The following is a 27,405-nucleotide window of genomic DNA, read 5'->3' as shown; positions in this document are numbered from 1 at the left end:
CAAATTGCAGGCAAGATTCACACTCATTTGGGTCTGCAGAACATGTAACAAATGATTTTATTTAGGAATGACGCTTCTCTCCTAAAATTGTTCATCTGGAAAAGAAATAACAGGGGAAAATGTTATCCTATTTATTGTGTATTGTGTGTATCATCAAAAAGAGTTAGATGGAGATGCTGTGAATACCTCCATCAATTAAGAAATAATTTGTATCAATATACCTTTGATCCTTAAATTGAAAGGTCAATATATAAATACCATAAATAAATAAAGCAACAAACAATCAGTCAATCACACATAAACTCTCTGATGGGGTTCATAATCATTAATTAAAAGTATATAAAAAGTATTGTTTCAAATTGTATTTATTTTATAAACTAGATATTTCAAATAAAGGTTCCCAGAACACCAGGTGCAGATTTTATGTTTACCTTGGCATTCAGATAATAATGCCTTTTTATCATCTCTATACTCATAATTAAATTAGCAATTCGCATCTATAAATAAGTTCAAATATCTTTGTGTTAGGGAATGATTGATATGTATATCTTTGAAAGCTGGTTTACATTTGTGCTCTAAGGGCATAGAAAATAATAGTCTCATTGATTCGTATCTTATATGCATAATAAACTTGTCTTTTTACAACCATTATATAATTCTTGCAATAAATTTTGAACATGGATTATTGTAATATTGCTGTCAAAATCACCATTTATTTTAGTCTGTTGCAAAATATTGTGGTTTAAAAAGATAGATAGAGGCGTGATCTTACATCAATTGTACAAAACAAATAGTTCATTTTAATTGTGTATCCTGTCTTGAAGTAGGATCTCCTTGATTTTCAAGGTTCACAAAATTCTTTCTATTAAAATGTAATGATGTGAATGGTTGATTAATTCTGTGTCCAGTCCAGGTGTGTATTGAGTGGTCAACAATTATTTACCTGTAATCATTATTGATCTTTAATGTATACAGGGAGGAAAGTACACAAGAAATATTTATAAAGAATGTTGAAAAGTAGGGTAAGCGATCAATTTACAATTTTCTATTTTAAATGCAAGAATTTATTAAAAGATGAGCTCAATGGTGTTCCTATATATTTAAATTCCTGTCAAGGCCAGGGAAATATACACCAATGTATCCATTGCATATTGTAATTATGCACAATAATTATTGAAGACATTTATTTTATAGCATTTGTTTACACTTTGTTATGAATATTTCACAAGTAGTTGGGTCTTGGTTAGTATTTGTCATTGAGTGCTTTTGAAATAAGTGTTATCTGTTACTAATATTACATACATTGTAATGACCAGATGTCTTGTTCTTTGGTGTTTTACATTCCCTGTCTCAGCCCCTCCAACCTCACTGAGTAACAGGTTTATTTTGACAAACCCAAAACTAGACTATGGGCGCTCAGTTGCAAAAACCATTACCTCAAACTGTAACATCTTGCTTACTGATTGATTAGTAAAAGCTTCTGAACAAATATGGATACTGTTACAGTTATGTCACCTACTCTAGCTAGAAATTCCATTTAATTCAACAAATAAGTTGGAAATTTAATATCCTTACAATAAACCCCTGTCTTTGGAGAATTACAAAATGTTTTACAAAGAAGTCTAAAAGAGCTATTTGTTTCATCCAATATCATTTTAAAAAAAAATAGAATGTTTAATTCACTGCAATTCTTCTAGAATCTGGAATAATTTTTTAGCAGAAGCTATTTAAATCATAGACTGCATATCAAGTTATCCAGATTGCAATAATGGATTGTAATAATGACGTATATATAACTAGTGGTGTGTACTTGATGATGTCAGAATGCTTCTACAGAAGATTAGAGTTACAAACTTCATGGCTCAGAGGAATTATGCTCAGACTACATGCAGTAAAATGATATTCTATAGTATTGAAGTTTATTTTGATTATATGTCTTGCTGTAATGATGGCTTAGATTTATGTTTATTTCAATAATGGAAACTGCAATGTTGAAAATATTATCTATGTGAATTTGAATGGTATTTGTTATCATACCCTACGATTCAAACTGGTCCCCTGATAATTTATTGGAGTGTAGTAGAAAGCCTATACCTATTTGACCCCATGCTTTACTTACTATAACATTTGTCTTTCAATGGTTTTTCATTTTTACTAATTAGAGTTAATTGTTTCAGTTGAGGCCCTAGATATTAGAAAATTGCTTTACAATATCAGTTTTCTCCACTTTTTTCTGTAATGCCTAAATTGATTACTAATTTAGGTAATTAATTTATAATCATATTAAAAGAAGTAAATTAAATGGATTAAGCTTGAGTTGTCATTCTAGTTGAGAGATTTTTGCAATCTAAGTAACATCAGAAACAACTCTATTACTATTTAAATTGAATTGCACTAGTTGTTCTATCTCACACTTGAATGATTTTGTCCATACGGGCATAAAATCATCTTAAGCTCTGTCAGAAGAAGACATCGTATGATGAAAACATGTATATGCAATACCAGCAGATTGCTTGGTTACTGGCAATAATGGCATACAGTATAGATTTGGTATTTCACTAGTTCCCAATATTATAATATACTCCAATAAATCGAAAGATATAGGTCTACCACAAAGATATAGGTCAACCACAAAGATATAAGTCTACCACAAAGATATAGGTCTACCACAAAGATATTGGTCTACCACAAAGATATAGGTCTACCACAAAGATATAGGTCTACCACAAAGATATTGGTCTACCACAAAGATATAGGTCTACCACAAAGATATTGGTCTACCACAAAGATATAGGTCTACCACAAAGATATTGGTCTACCACAAAGATATAGGTCTACCACAAAGATATAGGTCTACCACAAAGATATAGGTCTACCACAAAGATATTAGTCTACCACAAAGATATAGGTCTACCACAAAGATATAGGTCTACCACAAAAATATAGGTCTACCACAAAGATATTGGTCTACCACAAAGATATAGGTCTACCACAAAGATATAGGTCTACCACAAAGATATTGGTCTACCACATCTCCAACAAAATATATGGGTCTTTTATAATAAAGATGTAATTTACAGGAGTTCAAAGAAGATGTTGCTTTAACTGGTCTGATATCCTGTTTTACTGCTGTACATTTGAAATATATTGTCTTCTCTCTATCTGGTCTCCTTCCTTTAAGGATTGACTGTGATTTATTGGAATGTGTTATAGATTTTGTTTCTTACTGGTGCCCCTCACATTCTTCCAGATTTATTGGAACCAGTTATTGATTTTATTGCTGTATATATCTAGGGTATTGTAACAGTCAATAGCTTTAGATTAAATCCATTGTATTTCTACACAAAACACTGATATATTATACTGTCTAAATAAACACAATAAGAGGACCAGAATAAATCTGCTTATTGTCATCAGCAATGATGGATCACAAACTGTTTACAATCATTGATAATCAAAATATTCCACAGTCTGCATCCATCTATATTTATATTGCTTTCTTTATCCATCTTTATAACTTATGTTGGTAGCACTCAATAAGTGTCAGTTTGTTTAATAATGTGAGCTTGTATATATATATTTAGTTTTTTTTTTGCTCAGTCAGCAGTGAGCACTGACAGCACTCTTCACCTTGGACTGTTTAAGAAGTCACATGACATGTGTATTTCACCTTCCCATCTAATATGATGGTCTTCTGGGGATAGTAATGTCCCATTAATGACAGTCATTTCTAATTTTTGTCCTGGTGATGTAACCTTTAAAAAATGATTTTTTTTTGTTAGCATAAGTAGATCATATATACATATTAAACTACTAGTATACAAAGGATGTGGTAGCGTTTATATTTCCAACATAGGTGGCAACATCTGCATTTCTGAATTTTCTACTTTTTTATATAAAAACCTTGACAAGAAAGTGTTTTGTGATAGAACTGTTTTAGAAATTGAACTAAAAAAATGGCATTTTGCATAAGAAAATCAGAAGCTTTTTTTCAAGGAATTCTCAAAAAATTGGAGGGTTACTGTTTATAAATGCATATTGATTGTTAGACATCTGCTTTAACTGTTATTTTGTAAAAACCAAATTCACATACATTCTGAAGAAAAGTCTTTGTTATTTATCAAAACATGAGGTTTACAATAATCACAATATTATTTATTAATTCCACAGTTGGATGCCTACTTTGACATTCATTATAACAAAACAATCATACTGAAACATATTATGGATAATGGGAATTCTAGATATCTCACTGCATATTGTAGTTTTTGTTTGTTAGTGCAAATAGAGCAGATCTGAAGCTGACTTTCAGTTGTATGAATAACTTTCCAGACATTAGTCTATCAAAACTTTATTTACTAGGGGCAAGATGTATATAAATGGTTATCATAATTATTTTCAAATTGAACCTACGTCATTTGGGGTCTAGTAAATAGTTGTCTCATTGGCAATCATACCACATCTTCTTATTTTTATATACTAATATTTGAACTTTATGAGCGTAAAAATACTTGTGCATCTCAACAGGTGTATTTTAATTATGTTTTTAGTTTGTAGTTTTATAGAACATTCCTATGTCAACTTAACCATTGTTGTTCCGAGATGTTTTCCATATGTATGGATCTTTTATGGGCTATAAACGTTTAAAAGTTTGGCTCTATTAACTACACTGTAGCAATTCTCAGTCTAAGCAATGCTTTACTTTAATCACTATTGGTTGTTCAGTGAAAGCTCCAAGTGTTTGAAACATGTTCGAATTTCTAGAATTGTCATTGTACAACTTCGTATCTGATCTAGCTGTGACAACTGGTAGTCTTCAGGTCAATTAAGATGAGAGTCAAATCACCTTGCTACTGAGGATGTAATTGTGGATTGTCATCCTTCCCTTTTGTCTCTCTCATTCTGCTCAATTTATAGTCCCTGTAATTGTGGAGTATCAACTTTCCCTATTGTCCGTAAATTTGCTCAGTCTCAGTAATTCTTGTATCACAATTTTGAAAAGGGGACCAGATATTATCAGCGAAGTCATAATGCCTGCAGAAAAGTTATCAGCAACATCATAATGAGATAGGATACATTATCAAGATTACTTTTGTCAAGAGTAAAACTGTACAAGAGGGTCTACAATATCAGAGGGACATTCAAGAGAAGGGAGAAAAGACTAGTAATAGAACAATAAACATATTATCGGGTCTTATATATATATATATAGATATCATCAAATATCATCCACTCTTGCAATGTGAAGCAGTTTGCTCATTCACTTCTCTTACTCTCCAAAAAGATTAACATTGTGGCTCATGTCTGATATTTTAGGATATCAATGTGTAGAGAACTCAATACTGTATACTTATCAGACAAGACGCAGTCAATGGTGTAAACAAAATAATATTGAGAATGCATGATAACTACTACGTCTTACCCCTGGGCTACAATGTATGCTTAATGTTGTATACTTGCTGATATTTGTAATTATGCAAGTTCTCTGAAAAATCCATTGCTTTAAATTGATATTAATCATAGAAAAAGAAGGAGCTCCAGAAACTGTTGTAAATCCCATAAGACTTTGCATGGAATATAGCTTGATAATATGCAAATGCTGCATATCAAATTAAATCAGAGATTTTGCATGAAGTATGCTATATGCATTTTATATATTGCTAAAGACACCAAAGAGTACTGCAGCTTAAATTTGAATTTTTCTATTTTCAGACAAATAAGCTGAAGACATAATCAGAATTATGGCAGGTGATGAAGTGGATGGCCTTGGTCCATCTCGTTGTAGAGATGGAAATTATGGAATTAGCATAGCAGATTTACGAATAATTAACGAACAAAAAGGATTAGAAGCTGTAGAACATATACAAAGCAAATATGGCAGTGTTGTAGAAATCTGTAATTTATTATTTACTTCACCTAATGAAGGTGAGCATAAATGAAATATGTACAGAGAATGTGTTAATAAAGACAATTTAGTTAAAAACTTATTGCTGTAGCTTGTTTTAAAATGATGAAATGTCAACATTGACCATCAATATTTGAATTATGATTGAGGTCATGGGATCATTCTAAAACAGAGTCCACCAAAGACTAAAATTTTTATTTGCTGCTTCCCTAATTTATTGTTTGTAAAATTCTGGGGTAGAATCAAAACAGGTGGAAAAGGTCTGCTATGAATCATGATAATGTGTCTGGGTAGGATCACATGTCTGCCCTAAAATAAGTAAGGCTAATTTAGAGTCGGCAAAGTATGTACACATCAGGACATAACATAAGCTGTATTAAGCTTTTAAACGACCTTGCCCTGGGACAATTACGTTGTAAGCTAGAAAGATAAAAATCTGATTGAGGGTGTGTCTAGTAGGACATAAGCACATGACATTTAAATGTTACTGATCTGAAATTTATATATAATATTTGCTTCTGGACATAAGGCATCCACAAATTATGAATTATTATTGCTAATTGAAAAAGCTGCAATATTGGTGTATGGAAGTTATTGGTGTATGGAAGAGAAGTTGTTCTTTTAAGTCATAAAGACTCCCTCTGTATTGTCATTGAGGGGTGCAGGTTCCGAGTGTGGAAGAGGTTCATGGGCTTGACCCTTTGGACAGGTCAAACCGAAGATTTGAAATTTGGTAATTGCTAGTTCTGAGCAGACTAGTTTGTTGGTCTGGTACAAGTAGTATGAAAACAGAAATAGGAAGTTTTTGATGATTTTCAAGCATGGGCATTCTTGTCATCTATCCCTTTACACATAGCTTCCATATTTTATTTATTGAAGTACCTGCTAAGAAGGTTTGGGAACATTGCTGCTCATTAGAATCAAGTTATATGTAGGTCATATAAATGCTATGCCTTATAATGATGTTGATGACAAAATTCTAATCGAGTTGAATGATTTGACTGTTGAGAATTTGCAGTGCCAGTTTGATTAGATAAGAAAGGTTTGAAGTTCCCCTTTATAAGACAGAAAATCAATATTGGAATAAATACTCCATAATTCAAACTTGATTTCATTATAATTTGGATATCATGTGATTTATACTTACGAAGCTAAAAATACATTTAGAATATAAAAGATATTAATTTTGGCTTTAACTGTACTGGTAGTTGTCTTTTAGGATTTGTGTTTGGTTTTGTTGGGTTGCTGATTTATTAATGCATATCTCCCCTCTTTTATTCATATCTTTCATATTAACATGGTCTTTCAATGTATTTTGTAAATGTATTAGATGGTAAAGTTAAACTGAAATTTTAAAGCAACACTGGCTGTGATGTTTATTCTGATTTTGATTGGATAAAGCTAGAAATAGTAGGGCATTAATACTGTAAGTGACAGTCTCAAATTGCATATTCCAGCAAAAGAAATTTTTAATTGATTTTAAAATGTTTGATTTGTTGATGTTTTCATTCATTTGTGATAAAAGTGCTGTGTTATAAGATTTGCTAGTTCAAGCAAAGCATGGCCAGAAAAATTACTCAATTTCCCACCATCAAATTGCCAATTGATGTCCACAAATCTTCAAATACAATCTGTCATCTCCTAAATACATGTAAAAATGTCATTCAGAAGCATTACTGCATGTAAAACAACTTATTTTCACAACTTTCATAACAGGTTAAAAGTCCTTCAGAAAGATTTTTTTATTAAGGACAAGGCAATTCATGAAAAAAAAACAAGTGTTTTAAAACTGGCAGAATAATGCTTATATCAACTCTTGTAGCTAGCTAGCTAAAAGATGAATCTATTTCCTATGTAAATCTTATACCTTCCTGATAACATCTTTCAGTGGTTTTCTCAAGTTATGTTAAGCCTAAATATTAAATCAGTTCCTAGTATATAATTATATAACAATGCCATTATTCATATTTGAATGTCTACTTTAGTCTTTTTTGTGGAAGTCTGTCGCACTAGTTTTAAATAGCTTGTAGATCTGATTTTAGTTCTGTGTGATATATTTATAACAGTTTCTTCAGACAATTATTGTCAGGCTAATCATGGCTATTGATTTTTATGTCACAATGAAAAAAATAGGCAATCTCAAGGGAGAGAAGTTGAGGATTCCACAGAATAAATCACTTCATTTACATCAAAATGTTTCCTACTTTTCCCATCAAGAAAGTCTTAGTTTACACTTGGTTGAATTGCAGGACATCAATTTTGAATTGTTATAAACCCCGGTTAATTCCATTGCTTGATTAATGGACTTTGAATGGTTGAAAAATACGATATGACATTCTCTCACCCTCGCACCATAGTAATATCGTCACGTTAATTAGATTAATTATCAGATTGGGATATTTTAAAAGCATAATATAATGTGCATGTTTTATTAATGGGAAAATTAATAGGCATTTATTCTTTATAGAGTGTCATAATGTGTGATTGATGTTAGATTAATAGTTTGCTAATTTTATGATTTGTGAAAGGATCTTTTATTTGATAAATTTTGTAAGAGTTGCTTCCCTTTGATAGTATAATTATTATTTAATGAAATAAGATTTTTCTTTGACATTGCAAGGACTCTTCAGTTAAGAATATACAATTCCTGATTTTCGTTGTAATTTCCCCATAAAATCCCAGAGTTTAGTGCTGAGCCACTGTCCTAATAAGGTCTTGTCTAGCCGTCTTCAATTAAGGTTTTGACCTAGATTTCATCAATCACTCGGATAAGATTGAAGATTTGCATATGTTTACTATGACATGACCTTGTGAGAATATATATGCCAGAGTTTAGATCCAGAATTAAGGGTTCACTGATCATGAATATGGTAAAGTGTTAGCAGGGCATGTCGTCTTTGGACAAATATTCTTGTTTTATGTAATATAATCTTTAAATATTCTTTTTGTAAAGGACCCAATATTGTTGTTTTATACTATATAATCTTAAATTATATACATATTGAATTGTATGTTTTTCAGGATTATCAGGAGCACCAGCTGATTTAGAAGATAGAATAAAGTGTTTTGGTTCTAATGTTATACCACCCAAACCTCCGAAGTCATTTTTACAGTTAGTGTGGGAAGCACTTCAGGATGTGACTTTAATTATTTTATTAATTGCTGCATTAGTTACTATAGGTTTATCATTTTATCCTGCTGGAGATGACGGTAAGTACATCTGCACCGGTCTGTCGGTCATTTTGATAAGATGAACTCTTGTTAACTTAGAATTATAAGGATGTAGTATTCTAGCCATCTTTTAATCTATGTCCTACATCCATCACTGGTTCCCAGGTTTGTGTAGTGAGATGTAAGGAATTGAAGGAACAAAACTTCATAGTATGGAATGTACTGTGGATTCGTGGGTATCAATTTTCATGGATTTAGGAAAACTTTTTAGTGGATATTTGATTTCTAGGTTTTGCTGATTGCTGTGTACAAAGCCTATAGAAAATTGGTATTCTTTGAACATTTGAATTTGTGGTTCACCTGAAACCAAGAAACCCATGAAAATTGGTATCCAACGAATAATAGTGACTCCACAGTACTAATTTTCTAAAATGAAGAAAGAATGGGTGAAAAGATTATCGCAATTATTTTTTCATTCAAAAAGTTGTTTACATTGTATACAGTTTTGTCTGTAATCTACGTTGGACTTTGAAAACTGTATAGTACACATGTACTGTTCCAACCAGAAACTGTTAAATCCAACCGACTCCAAACATTAAGAACTTAAGTGCCATTAAAACTCTATTCACAACTTTCTAAAACGTTATTACACTCAAACCAGTACTGAAATGGAGATTGGTTTTCCATGTTGAAAATTATTGCAATATATATTTTTAATTCTTTCCCTTGATAGAGGGAAAATTGAAAGTACTTTGAATATAATAGAATTTGATGTTATTTTGAGTTGGATTGCTCTTGGGAGGATCCCTCAAGTCAAATGTATTATAGCATATTCAAATCTTTTCCACATTAACTAACACATTAACATTATTGATGGAAATTCTCCCTAACCACATGAAACTTGGAAATCTGCACGGTATATATGTAAAACGCAAATCGATAGAAATGCATCCAGAAATAAAACGTCAATCAATTGATGTTACGACTGAAAAAATCTAACGTCTGCTTCCAAAACAACAGCGGGAGAGAGATGGCAGTCCCGCCATTAACAATATTCTGTATCAATTAATATCTGTTCGATGAGAAGCAATCGTGTTAGATCTGTATATCTAGTTTGTTAATCATATTGTAACTGATGGTTCGATCAGCTGAAAATTAAGTTGCCGTTGTGTGAAAAACGTAAGGTAGAATTAAATCAATATGTGTTCCTAGTCTTCATCAGCTCAGATTTGTAATTATTCAACAACGGCTTTTAAAGTAAATTGAATCACCGATTCACCTTGATGTAATCTTATTTTCTTTGTTTAATTTGGCAGTTTAAATAATGAAATACGACAGGAGTGCTTCTCTGTTATTTCTTTAGCATAGTACTGAATACTATAAATCTAAAATAGTACTCAATCAGATGAATATAGATTTTTTTATGCCACAGATAATGATGTCCACAAACAACAAAAAACTAGATGCAATTTTATGCAAAGTAGACCCCCACAAGCTTTATTTCATGAAAAACTTCATGCTCACTGGGTATTATATAAATTCAAAAGATCTTCGAATGGAAATTGAAGTATGGCAGGTCATGTTGAACATCTTAACATTATAATATTCCAGACCATATATCAAATCTTTCAATAAAACAGAAGTTGTGTAACACTGCGTGAGTGGAGAGATTATAATCAACTTCATAAAGGAAAAGATTGATTTATTAATAGAGATATCGTTTAATAATGTCATATTTAATGTTAAGAGACTTTGAAGTCCAGAGCTGTAGTTAATGTTGTTTTAAAGGAGACTGCATGCAAGGTGCAGTTATTTGTCTTTTAATGTCTTGATGTCATTTTTATAAACCTTATTGCCATATAATCATATTGATAAAAAAAAACTTTAGTGTCTCTGACAGAACAATCATCCGTTTTTCTGTAAATTCTCATTCCTTTCACTATTGAAACTGACTGCTATGTATAAATAGTCATTAAACAATTACATTTCACTAAGACCAGTCTGTCAGTAAGCCTCTATTGATAGGTTTATTCTTATCAGACCTAGTAATATATGTAAAATCCTTTAAATAATTAATAACTGAAGTCATCATCAATACACCATCACAATCTTAGTCTGGTGACGTCATCAAAATTATCAATATCATCATTATATTTTCTTCTGTCTGTACATTGCTTTTATTACTGTGTAGAGTGTCATTTTTATACTCTATTTCAAAATGCACTCTCAACATGAATGTAAATGCAAATAATTTTCATTTAAGAAAAATTATTGTTGCATGACCTGAACCACTTCATAAAATTCATTTTTCAAGAGGTTTTAATCAACTAACTTAGTCCTTTTGATTATCTAAACACGAATATTAGGTAAAAGAGAAAAAAGTAAAATATTCCTCACAGTATTTCAAATTAATTTAGCCTCACTAACAGAAATGACTGTCTGTCCTTTTTCTGTCTTTTACTCCTGTATTAAGGGTTGTTTTGATATTTGGTCAGGAACTTTATAAAGTTAAGTTGTACTGTGTAACTGACTTTTTTGTCTGCCATGAAAGAAATATCTGTTGATCAAATTTAGAAATTTTATTGTATCCACTTCCACATGTACACTTGTCCAGGAATTTTCCCTCAATATCAATATAGAGGTATCCTTTGCGTGACATTTCGTGCAATTTGTTTCATTTTAATAATTTTGAAGAAAGTGTACATTGAAATCAAATTTATTAACTGAAATTGAATTGATTACAGATTTTACAATTATGGCGATGTTTGATTTTGCAGGACATGTTGTTGTCCTTGATATGATTATATAACAACATAACAATAAATGTTACAGAAGTATCCATAAGTATGATTGGCAGACGACAATTGCTAGGCATTCCAAAATTATATCATATTTCCCAATAGAATACATCATTTATTACTCCACATTCTCAAAATGACAATGTCGCAACAATGCATAGGAAAACAAATGTTAACCCAAATTTCAAGGTTTTTAGCGTAAAAATATAACAAGAATTGAATGCATCTTTTCTGTAATTTTGTAAAAATGCACTTCAACTTAATACTACTTTGATCTGAGTGTCACTGAAAAATCTTATGTAGACAAAACATGTGTCTGGCATATCAAATTATAAGCCTGGTGCATTTGATAATAATTTGTTAAGTTTTATATAAGCAAACTTCATACATTGTCATACCCACATTGTTAGAATGAAGCACTTTTTTGCTTCATGCAAAATGTGCCTAGGTCAACATTCTACTGCCCAATAAAATTACAAAAAGAAGCATTGAATTCTTTAATAGTTACTATCAGCAGCGATCAATTGAAATGGAGAAATAAGGCACTTAATATTGCACTATATATCATAATAAATTTTGTCATATACAACAAGTGTTCACCTTTTTTTGACTACTTTCAGGGGGTGATTCTTCAGAGCAAGAGGCAGGATGGATAGAAGGAGTAGCAATTTTAGGAGCCGTTATAGTTGTAGTATTAGTAACAGCATTTAATGACTATAGAAAAGAACAACAATTCCGTGGACTGCAAAGTAAAATAGAACATGAACATCAATTTTCTGTGATTCGTGGAAGCAAAGATATGCATATTCCCGTAGGAGATTTAGTTGTAGGAGATATTTGTCAAGTAAAATATGGTATGTATTGATATATATTAGGAGATTTATATGTGGGTCAGTGGAAGTATAGGGTATTACGTACAGTGATATGCTTCTTCAGTGTTCTCCCAAGGGTTTTTGCATCATGGTAATGTGATACTACATGGTTAGAATTCGAAATGAGTTTCTTATAGATATTGTATTGATGTGATGCTATCGTTTCTAGAAACAAGATAATTCCCTGTTTGCCATGATGATATAAGAAATTTCTGAGGAGAACACTGTACTGCAATCTTTTGCTGCAGACAAAATAACAAATCTGTTTTTCTGTAAATGATTCTTCCAGTGCATGTGTGTTGTAAGTTTGACCGTCGACATATATATATATCTTGAACTACCAAAAATACTGTCAAAATAATAAGAACCAATCAGTGTCTTATGTGAGGATTGCAGTCCAATATGGAAATTTAAATAATTGGAGAGATATTTATTTTGTTTTTTTGTGTATTAACATCAGTATTTATATGAAAAAATGCCAATGCTTGTAGTGAACTATGATAAAAGAACAAATTAATCAGAGATAATTAGATTATACATGGAAATACTTGATACAATGAAATAGATCATTTATAGTTTTTCTCAACAAAGTTTAGTATGTTAACCTATCAATGGTGTCCATGTTCATGTGTGTAAGTTACAAATTTAGTTCAGTTTCTCAGATTCTGAAAGACTTACAATCAAATTAGAAAACGGAAGGATCTCTTTACAAAGTGTTATCAACCACCTTCTAAAAATAGGTCACTGTGAGCTATATTTGATGATCCATTGACCTAGATATAGATTAGTACTTCTAGAAACAATAACTTGATACAATTTTTGTTAAATTTTTATATCTAGTGCATTTTTAAACCCTTATCACAGAGCCATAAGATTTTTAGATTTTGAAAAACTTGTTTATAAAATACCAAAAGAATATAGGCATCAAAAATGAAATACTTTCAACTAACTTATTAGGAGACATTTAAATTATCAAAAGCCAAGTTCTTCTCTGAAATCAATTCAACAATTTTATAAAGACTAAAGTTTATATTAACTGTATATTTGACCTTACTGAGAATGCAAACAAGTAGCAAATAAAGTGCTTAATTATAACGTCAATAACGGCAGAAATGTCTATTTATCAAATAGTTATTAATAGACATGTGTAAATTGTCAGGAATAAGTCATGATACAATACACACAGCACCATTCAAGTGAATTGTACAGACAATAATTTTTAAATGAAATTGAATAGAAGATTAATGTTCTTTGGGGAATAGTATTTGGAAAAGTTGGATAGAAAATAAAATAAATGAGGAAAGCTGGCAAACTAATCAAAAATGACAGATTACTCCCCCTTATCAAAATATCATTATCTCATCATTTATTTTAGCTTCCTGACAAAAATCATTTGCTGCTTACAAATCCGTGACATAGTAACACATACTATGAATAAAAGTAGATTTGGGTACATATTTTATATTGTAATGCACTTAAACAAATGGTTAGATTGGTGGATAGAAGGATTGATTGTTTTTGTCCAGTTGCAAATATTTCATGTGTATCAGAAAGAGTAAATGTTGATTGATATGTATATATGAACCATTTTGTACTAGACAAACTTGCTGATGAGATGTTTAACATGTTAATTCACAGGGTAACAGTCTGCAAGAAGACATATCACCCTACCATACACATTATTCTGTCTCAATTAGACAACTGGTTGATAAGAAGAGGCGAGCAAACACAAGTTTGGGTTTAGTTTAACCCAAGTTTGGATCAAAGCTTCTACATTTTGCAATTGATTAAAGCAGATATACTGTTTGATGTATTTTCACATCACTTTCTTGTCAGCTTTTCTGTTTACCTCATACTTATATAGTCTTACACATGATGGCCATGTATGAAGTTGTTGTGATGGCCATGAATGATATTTTTAAAGGAACTACAAATCAGTGTTTACTGAAATTGTGTATAAATCTTCATGTGAGCAAAATGTAAAACAGTAACAATACCACTCTTTTTACATCTATTGCTCGTGAACTTCCTGCTAACTATATAATGGTAGTAGGGGTATTGTTAGTAATAGCTGTAAATCTTTTTTAATTCCATGCATTGAGATTAAAAAAAGTAGTTCAACCCAGTTGTATATGGATGTCCTTAGTCAGAAAACATGTCAGTTGATGTCAGTTGATATATGATAAGTGTTTTTTCCCTTTAAATATGTAGTACATTTGTATTTTGTGAAGACAGGTCTTTATTAGTTTATAGAGAATAACCTAGACTTGATTTGTTTATAGCAATGGGTTGTACTTTCTCATATCTGTTAAATTGGTTCACAACTTGTTAGTTTTATTCATTATTATGGTCATTTAGACATGTCAGATTCTATCAATCAGACAAGACAAAAAGAGAGATTTATGAAGTCTTAGTGTCTCAATAATGCTGAACAACTTTACATAGTTATTTAAGCCTGACCTCTTTTAAAATCTGTTCTGATTGTATTGAGTTGTTGTTGTTGCTGACTCTTTTATCTATACTAAAATCTCCTTTTATTGATACCAATGCCAGTCTGTCCTATCACAGATCAGATTATCTGAATGTCACACTACTGTCACCAATGTTTGTTTATCAGGAATCCAAAACTTTTGACATTTAGATTCTTCATTGAATTTGAGAATCAATAATCTTATTTGTATTTTCATTTCTGAAAATAAAAAATCTTTGCGATTTTCCAATTGTTGAATTATTTGTCATTGTGTGTGGGCGTGTTGAGGCATACTGTAAGTTGTGTTCTGGATAAATGAAGACATGTAAACATACTGAGTTATATAATATAGATTGACAAGTTGTCAGATTTCAGGTTTGGAACACTGCTTTTCTCTGAGGCTTTTCTCTTCTCTTAACATCAGGGTATATGCATTTCAAATAAGACTTTTGTCATAGCTTTTAAGAATGAAATATTCTTTTTTTGAAAAGTGTGTCATGCAAGAGGTCACAAATATAATGTATCTGCAAAAATCCTTGTTCTTTAAATGACAACTGAATCTTTATAAGCTGAGTTTGTCAATATTTTGTCATATTTTATTTTTGAAACCCATTTCTATGTTCCTGTCTATCAAGCTGATCAAAGATATAATCCATCTTTCTTTATAAACGACATACTGACCTGAAACAGTGGTGTAACAGCACAACAGAAGATAACCTATATTAATCAGTTGAAAAAGGCTTTACTGATCAAATTGACACAACACATGTGAAAACAATTAACAAAAGGACTTTTTAAAAGACGAAATTAAAGATCTGGCAGCACTCTCAATTACTGAAAGCTAGTGCAATGTCAATAAATAACATAAAAAAATTATGAATCAGAACACATCCAATGGATTTAGTGTAAAGATAATATAAAAATTCAGAGTAAATCAATGATTTTGTGCACACTGCACAAAATCATGATTTACTCTGAATTTTTATATTATCTTGCAAGTGCACAAAATCATGATTTACTCAGAATTTTTATATTATCTTGCAATGCCCAAAAATATTAGAGGGGTCAAGCATACTTGAAATTTCTCCAAATCACTCTAGCACCATGCAACTTTAACTCTAGACAGAATACCATAAGTAAATAAACAGTCCATGCCTTTGTGATTCATTTGATGCATGGAGGAAAATTGTTTGTCATAACTACGGCCCTTTGTAGTATCAGTCAGAACAAATTATAGATAAAGTAGAGCTCTTGATCGATAGTGCTTTAAAAAGATTTAGTAAAGTCATTGATCTGAGAGGAGACAATACTAGCAGTAGAGAAAACAATAGTCAATTATGTATAGATGTGATCATTGATTTGCATGGTATTAGGGGGTTACTTAAATTAATTTGATTCAGAATTTTACTATAGTTTTAGATTCAGATTTCCTGTATTTTGTATTTTTATGAATCCGAAGGCACAACTTCCTGCAATGTCCAAAACTTTCCCTTGTTTTCTTAACATATCACTTTGATAGAGATATTTCTGATATTACCTCTCTTAACCCTTTCCTCCATAATGACGCCCTTTGATGCCACCCCCTTTACTCCATAATGAAGCCTGTGTAGTGCCTCAGTTGAAATGTCTTATACCTAAGACAAATCTGAATTAGACTATAATATTTGTATCTAATATAAAAAGGATATTCATGAGAATATCTGACTGGAATTTCATTGATGAAATATATGTTTTACAAATGCATATTAATACTTTAAACATGATGGGTTTTTTTTACAGAAAAAATCCTATGCGAATCAAGTGTGTTAAAAAATAATTTTAATTGGAGGAAAGGGTTAAAACAAATGTTTGGCAGTAAACTTCACAAAACTGGAAGATTTGTTACTTTTAGTTACCCATATTTTGACGTATTTTCTATTAGTTAATATATTGTATGTGCACAATTTGATCAATCTAGTCTGCAATTTATTTACATTTCCCACTAATATTTGTTATTTGTTTATATGTGCACAATTTAATTAATTTAGTCTGAAATATCGTTACATTTTCCGCCTTATATTTGTTTTACCTAATATGAAAACACACCTTTATGGCCTTTATCTAATAGTCATACAGTGATCTGTGTGAACAGTCTAGGACATATTCTTGTTTGAATCGCTCCTGCTTCAATGTATATATTTATTGGTAACGTCCAGATCAGAGGAAATAGTATGTAAATAGGAATTCTACACAATTGTCCACTCCACTTCATCACAATCAATACCAATGTATTATCATTTATCTGAACTGTCACCGTGGAAGAGAATCGTGCTTGACCATTTGTTACTTAGAGAAATCTTCAGATTAATGACTTAGTGACCATCTAGTGAGAGAAATTAAACATTATCTGGATAATATTCCTTTAGAATGAGAATTTTGACACAAGTTTTCCCAAGTGGTTGAGGGTTTTTATGTATTGATACAATGTTTTACATAATTATATTGTGATTTGGTATTCATGAACATCTTTATTAATATTGATCAACGTTAAATAAACATCCTGAAGGAATTCTGTGGAGAGAAGAAAAATCTTGGCATCAGCTTTCAGTATTTTGTCACAGAGTTTGAAAAAATAAACAGATTCTTGGAAACTTTGTATGCTTGTTGATATGTTTCCATGGCAATAGGGAGTTTAATTTTTTGTTGAATAGACGCTTTTCAGACCACAATTTCGGTTATGAAGTTTTAGTGATCATTATACAATGTTTATATATTTCCAACTAAACCATACCGTAATACTGAGGTTGTGAGTTGGATGGCAAGGTGCGTTTGATCTTTACTGGCTAGGACTGCCAGTTTCCTGCATAATGTAGAGAGTTCAAGTACCAAGACTTCTACCACCAACAAAAACTGGAAGAGAAATTGTATCTTGCTTTCCTCTGGTATCTTAAATGACAAAGTGTATCTTGCATTCCTCTGGTATCTTGTATGAGAAAATGTATCTTACATTCCTCTGGTATCTTGTATGAGAAATTATATCTCACATTCCCCTGGTATTTTGTATCAGAAATTAATATTGTATCTTACATTTGTTGGGTATGGAAAAATCATTCAAGAGATGCATACACATTCATATGGTATGTCTTATTTAGACAGAACCTAAAGCTCTTAACCCATATCTGGCATAAAATATTGTGTTATGAGGTAGTACTGTATGTAAAGCTAACATTTTCAGTGAGATGTTGTCTTGTGAAAGTCACAAATCTTATATATATCTCTAGTGCATTGATGTCACCTTTTAAATGATGTTTTGTGAAAATGTATTAAAATGTTGATTTTTATGTAGTTTTGATCTTTAGAAATTTTTCAACATTAACATCATAGAGTTGTAGATTAAATCATTAGATGCCATTATTCTAAACAGTTTGTGATCGATTCAGACCAAGCTGAAGTCTGTCAATATTTATTGGATTGGAGTTTGTGGCAAGCAGAGTTTTATACAATAGCAAATCAAATTTTCTACAAGATCTAATTGAATCTGCATTGACATTAGGACTTTCTAAATACATTGTCAGTCAATGTTACTGTCTCAGGTCAGCTACATAAATCTACAGATCTGATGCTGGATGCTTCACTTAACATCCTGTCCAGTTGACAATATTATTTAATATTTATTAAAAAAAAGCATTGGACAATCAAGAATTAAAACTCTGACATTAGGTCAGATAAAAATCTCAGATATGTTTGACTGACAACCATTTTTTGTTTGATTGAGCATGACTTATGAGTCTTTTGTAGATGAGATTGGCATCTGGCGTACAAAATTTCGATCTTGGTATCTGCAATTATTTACTGGTTTTGACTTCATCCAAAATTTTACACTATATCTTTTTATCCACATGTTAAACTATTGCAAAAAACAGTTCTATTAGCTAATTTGAATTCCTGATATGTTCCTGATACTGTTTTTAAAATATCATTCTGATAATGAGATACCATTGTCTACACACTGATGTAACTGCACTTTACACACTTGTGTAACACTCTACAAAACAGTTACAGTTGTTGGGTACAAACCAAACATCTTACTGTTAAAAACATGGTCTGTTAAAATCATTACAAATCTTGCTGAGTTTATGATTTTTGTAAAGGTCAAAATTACACAAAAACTGCAACACTCATTGTTTATATAAAAGACAGAAAAGATGAAAATCCCACAAGTAAAATTTAAAGAACTGTAAGCCTCAAGTTTCCAAATCTTTACACAGCACTATATCAGGTGGTTACTGGTTGTTTATTTTATTAACAGTTACTTATTTTCATTGATGCAAGCAATGAGTAGAAAATGAAGATGTTTTAGCATTAAGTTTAAGTAAGGTTGTATCTCCTCCTGATCTGGTGCCAAGATGAAGACCATTTGTATCAGTTATGTTCACTTTGATTGTAATAACAGATTTATCCAACATTGGCTTCTTTACATTCCATACATTTACAGTCAGTCCCTATTGATGTTGAAATCTCGTGCAAAATGTCCACATGTTGCAGTCAATATTTGAAATGTCAGAATAGTTGTATGAAATTTTGACTGCATGTGAAGTTAAGTAGTAAAAGAAATCAAATTTTATTTTATTTGAACAATGTTTGAATAGAACTAATTGCAGGAAAGTTTAGCCACGGTCATCCTTTATTTATAAAAACGAAGATATGGTATGATTGCAAATGAGACAACTCTCCACAAGATACCAAATGACACAGAAATTTATAACTACAGATCACCGTACGGCCTTCAACATTGAGCAAAGCCCATACCGCATAGTAAGCTATAAAAGGCCCTGAAATGATATTGTAAAACAATTTGTCTTTATGTGTCATATTGTTGAGTTCACTTCCTTTTTAAAAGAAGATTTTTTCTGGAAATATTTCTAGTTAATAAAGTTTTTATGTCAAGGATTGACAAAAGTCAATATTTTTTGCTTGGCTGGTTGATAAGCAATCTGTTGAATGATGCTGTTATTAAGTTTCTCCTGCTTGATTTATCAATCTAAATTAATCTGCCTCAATGAACATGCTTAGAGGACTGATTGTGGGCAATGGAAAAAAACATTGGAAAATGCCATAGCAACTATTTAGGACCCTTAGCAAAGTTCTAACTTATTAGATTTCAACGAGTGTCCTTATTATAGTGATATACATGTATAAGATATAAAAGAAACAGAGGAAACATTGAAAAAATAGTTTAAGATTTGTAATATTTCCGATGATACCAAAGTTTTAAGTCATAACTGCGAACCAGTTGTTTTCCGAAAAGGCATGCTAACTGTTAGTTACTCACATATGTAGCTCATATTTTATTTTTCTTTGATTTCATATTCACCATTACGATGACCTATATAACATGGTTGACTAATTTCTAATTTCAGGTGATCTTTTACCAGCAGATGGTATAATCATTCAAAGTAACGATTTAAAGGTAGATGAAAGTTCGTTAACAGGTGAATCAGACCATGTCAAGAAGGGAGAATCAACAAGTCCTATTTTGCTGTCAGGTATATAATCAAAACAATAAAGTTTACCGTATTCTGTCGTGTATAGTGTGCAGTTATGTATAGCATGCACCCCCAAAAAGTACTACAAAAAATAAGAAGTTGTGATATGATTTCCATGGAGAGAACTCTCTATATTTTACTCCTGCTTTTGAAACAAAAATGAGGGACTTCAGATTTAGGGATGAAATTTTCAAATATAAGGAAGTCCCTTATGAAAATCTTTAAACTTTTGCTGTTTTAAGTTTGTTTTTATGATTCCTGGAGGACACATTCCATAGTTAAAGGCATCTGTAGCTTTTATATCAGCTTAAAAAAATAGAACCATAAGCCACCGTAAAAAAGACTATTGATCAGTCATTCATTATCAGGTTTAGACATTGACAGTTGTGGCCATGAAATTTAATTTGTACAAACATGGAACCAAATAGAAAAAATTGTGTTGTATTTAACCATCTTGTCTTGAGATATTTTCTTACATCGAATCCTAGATCAATATTGTAGGCATTATTACCATGTATAACTGACCATTAGACAAAAATCAATAGTCTCCGAACATCGAACAGAAAATGTCAAAAGTTACGATGGAACACTTAGTCTATCAACACAGTAATGAAGAAATTAACGTTTAAGGGAAAAAATAACTGCTTTTCACACTTATTTGATAGACTGGCATTTATTTGAAATATAACAATTTTCAATCTTAAATGAAATTGAATGTCATTGGGAAAATTGTGAGATGTAAATATTGGAAGAATGTCTATCTTACGCTAAATTGTATCATTACTATTAAATTGAGTTTAGAATGGAGGGTCTTACTGGGAGCATCAACCTTTGCTATTTGTTTATAGAATGACATGGAAAGAGTTTTCTGAAATGAAGTTAGAAATATTTTTTTAGATTTAAAAACTGATCTTAAGAAACATATCACTTATATTCTTGTACACACAAAAAAAGGTACCCATGTCATGGAAGGAAGTGGAAAGATGTTGGTCACAGCCGTTGGAATTAACTCACAAACTGGTATTATTTTTGCCCTTTTGGGAGCCTCACAAGGTGAAGAAAAGGAAAAAAAAGAAGAGAAGAAAAATGGGAAGAAAAAAGGAGATGGTCCAAATGAAGGTATATAGTCCTAAATAACAAAAGTCCAAAAAAAGAAATTTAGTAATCAAGATTGGTTATGGAGATTAAGTCGGCATGATATAAGTTCTAAAACAGAGAGTCAAGTTTATAAGAACAATTTACTGTTCAGTTAGTGCATCTTGCTTTAAGCAGAAATTTTGGTTATTGGGTGAAACCATTATCTGGAACATTAATTTGCATGACTTGCATAAGTGCACATTTAAAAAGTTTGTGTTTTTTCTGTCAGAATTTTCTTACTCTTATGTAATTCTGCCAGAAATCTATCTTTGCATTGATTTATAAAAAGATATTGTGTTGTTATTGAATGTTGTTAATGATTTGTTCAATGTTTGTAATAATAAGAAATGGTGAAATTGTTTGATAAGGTTTTTCACAGGCCTTTTTTTTCATTGATGTTTTAAATGATAAAACAGACTATTACACATATTAAACTTAAACTATTATTCAGGGGAGATAACTTTAAATGTCTTGTGTAAGACCTATGTCCCTTGATTAGGTTAAAACTGAATATACCAAATTACTGACAGTTTAACTTTGATAAAACTGACTGTTAATTAAGATAATTTAGACTTAACTTTAAAATCTGAATATACCAAATTACTGACTGTTTATATAGATAACTTAGACTAACTTTAAATCTGATAATTGACCATTCAACTTTGATAAAACTGCATTTTTCTATAATTTCAAACCTCCCAGATTGCTTGTTATTGGTGTTTTTTGAGGTATTGTCTGTATGGTCTGACATTAAATTAATATTTCATTTTCCATTAAAACAATTAGGTTTAATGGTTGAGAGACCAGATTGGCATGATAAACAGCTATTTTTTTTCTAACATCTTAATATTTTGTATATTTAGACTTGATTTATTTAAAATTAAATGTATTAACTTTAAAAGTAATTAAGAAGGTATGGAAGTCAATGATCAGTTGTTTTATCACTGGTCACTATGACCAAGTTTTAAGACAGCCAATTTATGTTGTTTGTGTGCTTTTGTCAATTTGTTGTATTTTGCATGTTTTATACAATAATCATAAATACTGTTAAGATATTGGGGGTTACCACTTAGAAAAAATAGTTTTGAGAAACACTGAACTGTTTGTGACTTATTTTAGGGTCAGTCAAATCGTTTGATGTTATTGAATAATCCTTACAAACTTCACATTTAGGCATATTGTCAATACTTAGAAAAATCTTACTCAAAAACAAGCTTTCAAGTTAGAATATTTTTTAATAGAAAATTTTTACAACACTAGTACGTATACATATTTGAGATACATTATTTCATAAATTTTATTACCGTAGAAAGGCTTGTATAATTCGCACTGGTACATAGTCCGCACCATCTTCTCCCCACAAATTTTAGGAAAAAAAACTTTTTGTAACTGTTAGAAAAGGTCTAATGAACTCCGGTAATGTCAAATCCTGTGCGATAGTTTGCGGTATTTTCTTGGGAAAACCTGTTTTCCATCATCAAACAGAAGCTGAAACTGCTTGTAAATGATTCTAGAACGCTTCATGATTGTTAAAATAAGTTTAATTAACTGGAAAAAACAATTTAGAAACTTGTGTATGTCTAAACAGGAAGTTTGAAAAGCACATGTAAAAGAAGAAATTAACCGGTGAGAGTCGAAATCCGTACATGACAGATATCACTATAATACAACTTTGAAAGTAAAACAGTTCCATCCTTTTGTAAAACAGTCTTTAATATACCTATCACATTAATGTTTGAAGGGTCTTAAGCTTATACAAACCATATAAGTCGGTATGAAACACCAAAAGGGAACGAACAATAACCGATTACATTTTGTAGTTTACAAATTCTAAGCTGGTATAGGTTGTCTTTTTTACTATGTTTGTATCGTTTCAATCAAGCAGATACCAGTTTATTTCAACCAATGCATTGAAAAGAAAAGAGAAATTTGTAATGAAAGGTTTAGTTTTGATATTTTTCAGTATTAATTTGATATTGAATAGAAATAAATTATTAATATGGATGAGTTAAAATTATTAGTTTGAAAAATGATGAGCACCCTCTATAATTTCAATAACAAAGATGCGGAACGTAAACAAACCACCTCGCCAGCGAAATTGAACTTGTTCTCTTATTTCTTGCTTATTGATTCTATAGTCCGCACCCCCTCTGGAAGGTCCAATTTTGGAGAATAAAACCGCGGACTATACAAGCCTTTCTACGGTATATTGAAATTGCAATTTACTGCATGAATAAACAAGACCAGTTTGAAACAGTACAAATAGACTGTTTACATTTTCTGCATAGTATCAATAGTCTAAGTTAAAAAAAAGTTAGTAAAAGGATCGATCTTTTGCTCTTGGTTCATTTATATTTTGCGATTCTTAAACTGTTGTAAAAGCACACCAAATTATTAAATGGTAATTGTAATACATAAAAGTTTAGATCAATTTCTTTTTTTTTTAAGAATAACAAGAAAGTGATAATGTAAAAATCATCCATTTATCAGATATGGAATTAGATAGATAGATAACTCCATAAATAAAAAATGACAAAAATTCAATTAATACAATAATGTTATAAGTCTAGATCAATAACTATATTGATATAGGACAATGGCCTTCAAATGATTGATATAGTAAAGTAAAGGTCATTCCATATATAATATAACATAGTGTGTTCGGTCAATAATGTTAGTCCCAAGCTGGTGCCCCCTCATAGATCATATGTAAACTAACTGATGAGATATTATGGTCATTCATAATGGCATATAAACTAAATGTAATATTTCATAAGGAATAGAAATTACAAATTCATTACAGTTTGAGTTATAGTCCTAAAATTTTGAAGGATTAAATGGGTTCATAGTTAAAAAATAAAACAATACTTAAAAATTAAGTGACTAGAATTACCCAAGTAGAAAGACATCTTAGTCAGTCATTATATTAAATGATATTAGAATACTCCAAAGTGTACTAATGATATGAGAATACTCCAAAGTGTACTAATGATATGAGAATACTCCAAAGTGTACTAATGATATGAGAATACTCCAAAGTGTACTAATGATATGAGAATACTCCAAAGTGTACTATCATCAGAAAAAGAGTACATATCAACATAATATGAGGACGAAGTCCCCAATAACAGTAGAAAATTCCGACAAAAAAAGAAAAAAAATTGGGAAAATTTTCCCGATATTTTCATTGTACTAATAAACTCAAAACTCGCGTTTTTGAATTTCCAGATCTGTGCAGAAATCGAAAATGTACTTCCTTTTTCCGGTCTCCTTTGTATGAAACTTTGAGTAAATTATATATTTATCAGTCTAGTATAAAATAGGAAGAAACACAATACCAATTTCATTTTTAAAAATTCCTTGATATGAAAAAACGTTACCTTATGATAGCGTTTCTTTGTCTACATCGCGTATGGTGTCATAACTTAAAAAAGCGTCACAACTAAAATCCCTAACAACAGAACCAAAACCGGAAATGTTTCTGTATTTCCGTTTCTTTTTTTTAACAAATATTTAAGTTACAAAAAAATAATTCATACAGACTTCGTCCCCATTTACAGGTAATGCCTGCCTCATATTATATAGATATAATGAAGATAAAGGCTGTTAAAGGGGTTATTTTGGCCTAATTTATAAGCCATGACTGTTGCTAGTTGCTACTAGTAAAGTGTGTCTTGTTTCTAAAAATATTTTATAGATATTAATTATTAAAAACTTATCTTTTTTAAAATTATATACACATAAAAACAATTCCAACATTGTTGGTAGTATATTTTAAGATAAGTAAAATGTTGTTTGTTTGTTGTATCTATGTTGTTTACAAATAGTCATTGTGCTCATTTTGAGATATCCATGCTAACAGTCATTGTGATCCAGTAATACCTAATTTTTTTTGTCGAGCCTGCAACTTTTGTTGCAGAAAGCTCGACATAGGGATAGTGATCCGGCGGCGGCGGCGTTAGCTAACTTCTTAAAAGCTTTATATTTTAGAAGTTAGAAGACCTGTATGCTTCATACTTTGTATATAGATACCTCATGTTACGAACTTTCCGTCAGTCACATGTCCAATGTCCTTGACCTCATTTTCATGGTTCAGTGACTACTTGAAAAAAAAGTTCAGATTTTTTGTAATGTTAATTTCTCTCTTATTTTAAGTAATTGGATAACTATATTTGGTATGTGCGTACCTTGCAAGGTCCTCATGCCCGTCAGACAGTTTTCACTTGACCTCTACCTCATTTCATGGATCAGTGAACAAGGTTAAGTTTTGGTGGTCAAGTCAATATCTCAGATACTATAAGCAATAGGGCTAGTATATTCGGTGTATGGAAGGACTGTAAGGTGTACATGTCCAACTGGCAGGTGTCATTTGACCTTGACCTCATTTTCATGGTTCAGTGGTCAAAGTTAAGTTTTTGAGTTTTGGTCTATTTTTCAAATACTTTATGCATTAGGTCAACTATATTTGGTGTATGGAAATATTTTATGATCTATATGTCTGTTACGCAGGTTTTATTTGACCTTGACCTCATTTTCACGGTCCATTGCTAAGTGTTAAGTGTTTGTGTTTTGGTCTGTTTTTCTTAATTTATAAGCAATAAGTCAACTATTTTTGTTGTATTGAAGAATTGTTAGCTGTACATGTCTGCCTGGCATGGTTCATCTGACCTTGACCTCATTTTCATGGTTCATTGATCAATGTTTTGTTTTCTTGGTTAATGTTGAGTTTATGTGACAGTTGTAATAAAGCTTTATATTTAGGTCTATCAACATAATATCAATGATTAGTAAAGAAGGCGAGACATTTCAGCGTGTGCACTCTTGTTTATAAAAAGCTTAAATAATAGATAAGTTTCTTCCATGTTTAACTGCATAGAGACATTTGAGTTTATGTGACAGTTGTAATAAAGCTTTATATTTAGGTCTATCAACATAATATCAATGATTAGTAAAGAAGGCGAGACATTTCAGCGTGTGCACTCTTGTTTATAAAAACCTTAAATAATAGATAAGTTTCTTCCATGTTTAACTGCATAGAGACATTTGTAACCTTTAAAAGTTTTAAACAGACTGACAGTATAAGAAGCTAATAAAAAGTCTTTTTTCCAATTCCCAACTTTTTTCTCAATCTGTTGCAAATAGAAACAAAACATGCTTCCAGTTTTAACATAATTTTAAAAAAAACATATATTTTTAAATTTAGAATCTTTTTTTTTAAAAAAAAGGGAAGCAAGGCTTGTTTCCATTTTTACAATATTTTAGAAAAATGGAAACAACCCATGTTTTTTCAATTTTAGAATCAATCCTTTTAAAAAAGGGAAAGGACATTTTAGTGTAGACAGTGACTGTTAGAGTATAGGTGTCAATTCTTTTTATGGTCACAGCTGCTTAAATGATATATGAACATTGGCATTGATTCTACCAACTGATTTATACTTTTTTGGTAGTCTTTATACTTAATTGAGTATTGTAAATAGTTTTTTTTTTTTTTAATTTCACAAATTTAATTTTAGAGCTAAAAAGAATA

The 27,405-nt window shown here is 30.9% G+C and overlaps 1 protein-coding gene across 11 annotated transcripts in view; it reads left to right on the top strand.

Moving 5' to 3' along the window:
• LOC143042399 (plasma membrane calcium-transporting ATPase 2-like) overlaps positions 1-27,405 on the top strand; it is a 110,032-nt gene that overhangs the window by 44,862 nt on the left and 37,765 nt on the right. For 10 of the 11 annotated variants that reach the window (XM_076214741.1, XM_076214735.1, XM_076214683.1 and 7 more), the window contains 5 exons: positions 5,713-5,925; positions 8,927-9,115; positions 12,495-12,728; positions 20,616-20,741; positions 21,696-21,860. In XM_076214741.1, the coding sequence (XP_076070856.1) occupies positions 5,742-5,925; positions 8,927-9,115; positions 12,495-12,728; positions 20,616-20,741; positions 21,696-21,860 (898 nt within the window). In that variant the 5' untranslated portion in view covers positions 5,713-5,741. Of the gene's footprint in view, positions 1-923; positions 1,023-5,712; positions 5,926-8,926; positions 9,116-12,494; positions 12,729-20,615; positions 20,742-21,695; positions 21,861-27,405 lie in introns of those variants that run through there. The other variant, XM_076214720.1, reaches the window with a different exon arrangement.

The sequence above is a fragment of the Mytilus galloprovincialis genome, chromosome 1 (genome assembly GCF_965363235.1).
Source record: "Mytilus galloprovincialis chromosome 1, xbMytGall1.hap1.1, whole genome shotgun sequence".
Classification (NCBI taxonomy): domain Eukaryota; kingdom Metazoa; phylum Mollusca; class Bivalvia; order Mytilida; family Mytilidae; genus Mytilus; species Mytilus galloprovincialis.
The sequence above is the reverse complement of the archived record's forward strand: the minus strand, read 5'-3'. Positions and strand labels throughout refer to the sequence as shown.